Source organism: Martes martes (assembly GCF_963455335.1).
Source record: "Martes martes genome assembly, chromosome: 8".
Classification (NCBI taxonomy): domain Eukaryota; kingdom Metazoa; phylum Chordata; class Mammalia; order Carnivora; family Mustelidae; genus Martes; species Martes martes.
This window is the reverse complement of record NC_137895.1, coordinates 101,225,051-101,232,662: the sequence shown is the minus strand read 5'-3', so window position 1 is coordinate 101,232,662 and position 7,612 is coordinate 101,225,051. Positions and strand designations below refer to the sequence as shown.

The 7,612-nt window shown below is 55.4% G+C and overlaps 1 protein-coding gene across 1 annotated transcript; it reads left to right on the top strand.

Annotated features, from left to right (window-relative positions):
* The first annotated feature begins 331 nt into the window (after positions 1-331).
* Positions 332-7,137, top strand: LTBR (lymphotoxin beta receptor). Its single transcript, XM_080812447.1, has 10 exons — positions 332-710; positions 853-949; positions 1,179-1,304; positions 1,385-1,537; positions 1,866-1,962; positions 2,099-2,190; positions 4,842-4,949; positions 5,215-5,240; positions 5,817-6,042; positions 6,221-7,137. The coding sequence occupies exons 1-10, from the start codon at positions 615-617 to the stop codon at positions 6,460-6,462; spliced, it is 1,263 nt and encodes a 420-aa protein (XP_080668573.1). The 5' UTR covers positions 332-614; the 3' UTR covers positions 6,463-7,137.
* Positions 7,138-7,612: the final 475 nt, after the last annotated feature.

Below are 7,612 nucleotides of genomic sequence, written 5' to 3'. Positions count from 1 at the left end.
AGAGGCTGCAGCTGGCTGGCTGGCTGACTGTGGGTCCCTGGGGGTCCCTGCACTCCCCGTGTCTGTCAGCCACATGCCCTTCCACTTTCGGAGCTGGCACCACCCGGCTGGACACAGCTCTGTCTGTCTCTCTCTGTTCCAAGTCAGCTCTACCCTGCTCTCCAAGGCCCATCTGAGCATTGTCCACTGACTCTGCTGCCCTTTCCCACCTAGCCGACCCCTGCAGTCCTCCCCTGCTGGCCAGGCTTCCGAAGAAGGGAGGAGGCCCGGTTCCGGCCCTGCTGCCCTCACGTGCTTTCCCGGCCGCCCCCTCCCGCCCTGCATCGGGGCAGCCAAGCCTGTTCCTCTTCCCCGATTGCGACAGCTGCCTCTGCTCCCAGAGCTCCCTGTCCCCGCCCCAAGGCCGGCTCGCTCCACTCCCACTTCCTGAGCCGGCGCTGGAGCCCTGGAGGCCAGGCCAGGGCCGGCCGCACGGCCCTTGGGGGCACGTCAGTCCGAGCCCTGTCCCAGGCCCTGGGCCTGGGAGCTTGCTGCCATCACTGCCCAGGACTTGCGGGCCTCCCACCTTCCTGCCCCGGCCTCCACCCATCTGGCCGACTGGCCGACTGGCCGCCATGCGCCTGCCATGGGCCGCCTCCCCCTGCGGCCTGGCCTGGGGGCCTCTCATCCTGGGCCTCTGCAGTCTCCTGGCAGCATCCCAGGCCAGACTGGTGAGGGAGGGGCCCATGTAGGTGGGTGGTGGCTGGCTTGGGAGGGCAAAAGGGGGTCTGCCCAGCCCTCTCTCTAGTCCCTCTGCCCTCCCCAGTAGACCCCTGAGTTAATTCTCCCCCCCACCTCCATCTCCCCTTGAAGGAGCCCCCATACCACACAGAGAACCGAACGTGCTGGGACCGGGAAAAGGAGTACTACGAACTCAAGCATCAGGTCTGCTGCTCCCGCTGCCCCCCAGGTGAGAGGCAATGGCCCGAGGAAGCTGGGGACGGGAGGTGAGTGGCAGGGGACTCTGGCCCACTCCGCTGCTGCCTCGGAGGGAAGACAGACACCATCTCCCAGGAAAGCCAACCAGCCATCCTTCGTGGGTGGCTCTCGAGAGGACAGGGTCTTGCAGCGAGTGGAGCTGCAGAGGCAAGGGGGGATCCCGGCTCCCCTGACACTGCAGGGCCCCACTCCCATTCCAGGCACACACGTCTCCGTGGAATGCAGCCGCAGCCAGGACACTGTTTGTGCCCAGTGTCCCGAAAATTCCTACAACGAGCACTGGAACCATCTCCCCATCTGCCAGCTGTGCCGCCCCTGTGACCAGAGTGAGTGGCAGGGGGCTCGGGGGAGGCTGGGATCTCCCAGAGCGCAGGCCCTCCGCTGAGCTCTCCTGTCTCCCCACCAGTGCTGGGCTTCGAGGAGACCATGCCCTGCACCAGCAGACAGAAGACCCAGTGCCGCTGCCAGCCAGGAATGTTCTGCGTGCACTGGGACACGGAGTGTGGACACTGTGAGCCACTCTCCGACTGCCCACCAGGCACTGAGGCCAAGCTGACAGGTCAGAGGTTGCTGTGGGAGGAGGGCAGGAAGGACGCTGGGTGCAGGGAGCCCCCGTCCAGAGCTGTGGGGGGGAGCCCCCCAGGTAGCTCTCTTGGGTATAAAGAGCTGCCTCTCTCTCCCAGTGAAAGGCCCACCGCAGGGGTCTGCAGAGACACTTGGACAGAGGCAGAATCTCAGAAAGCTTCTCTCAGCAAGAGGGAGATAGGAAAGGTGCCGCAGAATGAGATGGGCGGGCAGGCAGGGACCTGCGGAAATTCACAGCATGGAAAGACCCGCCCCCCACCCTTGCCCACTCACCGTGGCTGGTCTTGCTTTTCTCTTGCCAGATGAAGTTGGGGTAGCTAACAGAAACTGTGTGCCCTGTAAGGCAGGCCACTTCCAGAACACCTCCTCCCCCATGGCCCGCTGCCAGCCCCACACAAGGTGAGTGTCCCCCCACCCCACTCCCCCACCATCCTAGTAGTCCCATCTGCTGACCGCCCTATGCTCGCGCCCAAGGGCTCACCCTGCCACTCCCAGCCCTGTGCCCACCTGAATCGGGCCTCTCTTTCCGCTGCAGGTGTGAGGAGCAGGGCCTGGTGGAGGCAGTTCCAGGCACTGCCCAGTCTGACACCAGCTGCAGAAATCCCCCAGAGCACTCTGAGATGCCAGGTGAGGGCCTGGGGCTGAGGGGCATGTGGGGCAGGGCGGGGTGGGGGGGTGGGGAGGGAAGTCTGGGAAGATGCCTTTATTCCTTCCATCTCAAAAAGTGGGGAACAGCTGAATGCATCTCAGAATTGGGGCAAGTGGAGAAGTTCCTTAGGGACTATCCCTAGGAGAACTTAATATACACAAATATACACATAGACTCTTTTTATGTTATATACATACATATAACTTGTAAGTTACATACAATATGTGCCAAGGACCACTCCTACTCTGACATGAAATTGTAGTTGACATCACTGTCATCACTTTGGACCTGCCACCGTCATATAATCTACTTACTAGACTGAGAATCTGTTTATTAGATTACACGCTTATATTATTAGAAAATTCACCCCACATTTGACTCTTTCTCGGTTTGTTGGTTTTTGTTTTTTGTTTTCTTCTGTGAACTTATTGGTTTCCTAGCCCAGCAAATGATTGAGGGATATTTCCAATGACTATAAAGATTATTAGTTGGGAGAGAGTTTATTAACTTTTTTTAAGTTACCAAATAATGGTATCTTTCATTTATCGAGAGCTAGCGTGTCAGACACTCTGTCAGCCCTTGACAATCACTAACTCATTTAATATGTTTTTTTTCTTTTTTAAAGATTTTATTTATTTATTTCAGACAGAGATCACAAGTAGGCAGAGAGGCAGGCAGAGAGAGAGGGGGAAGCAGGCTCCCCGCTGAGCAGAGAGCCCAATGCGGGGCTCGATCCCAGGACCCTGGGATCATGACCTGAGCCGAAGGCAGAGGCTCTAACCCACTGAGCCACCCAGGCGCCCCTTAATATATTTTTTAAGATTTTATATATTTATTTGAGACAGAGAGAGAGCACACACAGGGGGAGAGGCAGGCAGAGGGAGAAGCAGGCTCCCCACTGAGCAAGGAGTCTGAAGTAGGGCTCCATCCCAGGACCCTGGGATCATGACCCGAGCCGAAGTCAGATGCTTAACTCACTGAGCCACCCAGGCGTCCCTAACTCTTTTAATCTTGCTTAATGACTCTACAAAGTACAGATGACCCTTGAACAACATGACTGCACGCGTCCACTTATATGTGGCTTTTAAAAAAAAAAAAAGCACAGTGCTATAAATCATTTTCTCTTCCTTATGATTTTCTCAATAACATTTTCTTTGCTCTCACTTTATTGTGAGAACACAGTATATAAATACATAACCTGCATTAATCAGCTGTGTTACTGGTAAGGCTTCTAGCCAACAGCAGACTATTCATAGTGAAGACTTCTTGGGAATCAAAAGTTATACATGGATTTTCGACTGCACGGGGGTCGGTGCCCCTAACCCCTATGTTGTTCCAGGGTCAACTGTAGTTCTATTATTATGCTCACGGAGGAAAGGAGGCTCGGCAGAGTTCATGTGACTTGCCCCAGATCACACAGGTGGTAACTGATGTTATGAAAACCTATACTCGGTTCTTTCTTACTCCAGAGCCCGTGCCATAAATGCATGCATACTGTAGAAAATCAGAAAATTCAGAGAAACAAAACTAAAAACCACCCATAGGACCATCACTTAGCATATCCACTCTTAACATTTCTTAATATATCCTTCCAGTTGCTTTTCTAAAAGTGGAGTCATTTGAATATTTTGTAACTTGATTTTTCACTCAAATATATCCTAAATCTTTTTCCATGTCCTCTTGTTACTTTATAACCATGCATCATGCCACTGGCACTTTAGAGCTGGAATTTTAGACAGTATGTACCTAACCCCCTCATTTTATCTTTGAGATGCTCCGAAAGGAGGAATAACTTAAAAAGTCACCCAACTGGGCTGGAACCCAGATGTCTTGGACTCCAGGTCCAGTTTTTTTCCCAGGCCTCTCACTCTATCCTCCCTTAAGCCCCAGGTTTAGGTGGATCAGGAAGGGCAGGCTCCCAGGATGCAACTCTCCACGCTTTCCTGACCTTCTCCAGACACACGTGATGAGCACTGTAGACTCTGCTGTGAAAGACAGAAATTATCCATGGCTACCTACCAGAATCTGAGAAACCCAAGTCCCAGCCTCCCTTCCCTCCCCCTCCTGGAACTGGCCCTGAGCAAGGGGGTGAGGAACTTGCAGCCCCTCCTCTCTCACCCCCAGAAACACCCCACAGAGAGAGAGGGGCAATCTCATCCCCTACAGTGGCCCCTCTCTAGGATGGGCACGTCCACAGAAGTGTTGCTCTACCCTGTGTCCTGAGTCGCTTACAAACCCAAGCCCCACCCTCCTTGTAGCGCCTCCCACCCCCTCTTCCAGCCCTGGAAACCCAACTGCTCATGCACCTGTTCTCACAGACAAACTAGCCCCTCTCCCTGGTCTCTATGTGGTGGCCACCAGCACCACCCCCAAAGATCCCATCCGTGAACTGCTCCTGGCTGTCAGCAGGTCCTCTCCAAGTCCAACTTGGTTTCCCTTCTCTGTAACCTGAGGGAAGTTTCTCTGATTCTGCCTTTAGGAGCTGTAGTGGGTCTAGAAGGGAAAAGCTGCTCCCCCTTTTCTGTAGGTCGCCCAGACTACTGGAAACCTGGTCCTTAGCTAGCCCCCCACCCCACCCACCCTGCCCTTTCCAGTGTCATCACGGCTTACCTGTCTGCTGTCCCCACAGGAACTATGATGGTTCTGGCCATCCTGCTGCCGCTGGCCTCACTTCTATTCCTCACCACCATCCTGGCCTGCACCTGGAAGAGCCACCCCTCTCTTTGCAGGAAGCTAGGTAGGAAGAAGCTGGACACAGGCAGGGAGGCAGACCTGGCCGGCTGGCTGCCCTCACCTGCATGAGGGAGGGAAGACTTGCGATGCCCGCCCCCAGCATGGACATCCTCTCCACCCAGCCCCCTATTCTGAGGCTGGAGATAAGGGCAACAATAGACCTGGGAACCCACGGTGGGTGGCATACACCCCAGCAGGCTGTGAACAGTGCAAGCCAGGGGGCCCAGGGCCTACTGGAGGCCTGACCCCCATTTCATTTTCCGTTGCAGGATCCCTGCTGAAGAGGCGTCCAGAGGTAATGGGGAAGGCTGAGAAGGCAGCAGGGAGGGCCAGGCTGGGCTAAGTGAACAGGGTGGGGTAGGCAGGGTAAGAGTGTGTAGGCTTCAACATCCACTCAGCTAATGAGTGATTGAGCCTACCATGTGCCAGGCACCATTCTGGGCACCATGGATATAGCAGTGAACAAAGCAAAGTTCCTGCCCTCCTGGAGTTACAGGCCAAGGGAGCAAGACTAAAGTTAAAGAAATACATATCAGTGGGTGATAGTTGCTAAATAAAGCTCGGTAGGGGGACAGTGAGTGACAGTGGCAAAGGGTAGGGGTACATTATCTTAGAGTGGACAGAGAGGGCCTCTCTGACAAACTGATATTTGAGCAGAGAGCTGAAGACATGAGGGAACCATCCATCAGAACATCTCGGGGAAAGTGCCCCAGGAAGAGGGGCATCAAGTGCAAAGGCCCTGTGGCAGGGAGCATGAAGTGGAGTAGAGGAGAACAGTGAGCTGCCTAAGCATGGGGTGGGGTGTAGGAATTCAAGAAAGCTGGGATCCAAGGCCCACGTCTTCAGTTGGTTCTCTGCCTCTCTCCTCCAGGGAGAGGACTCAAATACTGCTGATGGAAGCTGGGAGCCTCCAAGGGTCAACCCACATTTCCCTGACCTGGTAAAGCCACTTCTGCCCTTTGGAGACATGGCCCCTGCCTCAGCCAGGCTCCCAGCACCCCCAGGTTTGGAGGAAGAGATGCTGCAGCAGCAGAGTCCTCTCAGCCAGGCCAGGGAGCTGGAGCCTGAGCTCCCAGAGCAAAGCCAGGTGGCCCACGGTGAGCCTAGGGCAGGTAGCAGGGAGGAGAGGGGGCAGGGAATGAAGGGTGGGGTGGGAGGGATGGTGGGCAGGAGGCAAGTGTGGGCCAGACAGGAATGAGAAGACTGAAGCAGAGCAAGACAGAGACTCCCAACAGCTTGCCATCAGCCCCTCTCAGTCAGCCTCCTTTCCCACAGGGACCAGCGGCATTCATGTCACCGGTGGGTCTGTGACTGTCACCGGCAACATCTACATCTACAATGGGCCGGTCCTGGGGGGAGCACGGGGCCCAGGAGACCCCCCTGCTTCCCCAGAGCCTCCATACCCCACCCCTGAAGAGGGTGCCCCTGGCCCTCCTGGGCTCTCCACACCCTACCAGGAGGATGGCAAAGCTTGGCACCTGGCTGAAACAGAGACACTGGGCTGCCACGCCCTCTAACAGAGTCAAGGACCCAACTTGTCACCCATGCCTCTTGGTGTCTGGGAACAGCCAGGAGAAGGGACGTGCAAGAGCACCTTCTTCCTGAAGCTGCCCTACCCACCCAGGACTGACCGAGGGCCTGGGTCGGGCCCCTGAGAGGCAGACCGTGAGGGGCTGGGCCTCAGACGCACCTCCGAGAGCAGGGCCGGGCACTGGCTGGGTAGGTATCCCCCACAAGACTCTCACCAGCAGCTGAGCGGGCCTGAGACTTCATTGCAGACCCTCCTGCCCACGGGGCCTGCGACAGCTCAGCTTCCAGCACGGACCGGGCATGTGATGCTCACTGCTGCCCACCACGGCACTCAGCAGCCTCCGCACGGCTGAGCAGGAGGCCGGCCACATGGTCACTGGCAAGGACATCTGCGGGACCTCCAGCAGATTCGTGGTGCTCATCCCCAAGCTTCAGAGGCCCTTTGAGAGCCCACCCTTCACACGGACTGAAGTAGACCCTGTAGGAAGATGTGGTTCATGGAGGACCGCCCCTCCCCTCTCCGCCTGGACGCGAAAGGGACTGACTGACAACTGGGGGGTTTGGACACAGTTACTGGGTAGAAGGGAGAGTTTGGGAGGGGGAGGAAAACAGCAAGTGTATTTATAAATTGTAACCACGTGCAAATAAAGAGATTGAGACCTAGATCACTCATTTTCTTGGGATTCTCAGAGAAACACTGTTCCGCTGGGGCAATGTCAAAGGCAAAGGTCAAAACATTAAAATACAGTCCTACAAAGGGCTGGTGTATGTAATTCAGGTGATACCAGTATTAGCCTGGGATCGCTGACAAGGTGCCAGACAGTGCTCCAGACATTTTATAATACTAACTTATGCAATCCTCACCGCATCTCCGTGAGAGAGATACTTTCACTATTCTCCTTGAACAAATGGGGAAACTGAGGCACACAGAGGGTAAATGACTTGCCCAATTCAGCTGCAAACGGCAAAGCTGGATTTCCACCCAGTCAGTCTGGCTCTGGAGGCCTCTCAGGTAAAACCTTCACAAACCACACACCTGTATAGAATTTTCCCTGAACAGGTTAAAAAAAAAAAAGTGGTGGCGGGGGACTGGTTTTCTCAAATGAGAAGATCTCCTTCACGTCCCCCAGGCATTCG

Bases quoted from the DNA above. Each gene is read 5' to 3' on its own strand.
- LTBR (XM_080812447.1), top strand. From the start codon at position 615: ATGCGCCTGCCATGGGCCGCCTCCCCCTGCGGCCTGGCCTGGGGGCCT. The intron at 1,538-1,865 runs GTCAGAGGTTGC...TTCTCTTGCCAG, and splicing joins CACTGAGGCCAAGCTGACAG to ATGAAGTTGGGGTAGCTAAC. The intron at 5,241-5,816 runs GTAATGGGGAAG...TCTCTCCTCCAG, and splicing joins TGCTGAAGAGGCGTCCAGAG to GGAGAGGACTCAAATACTGC.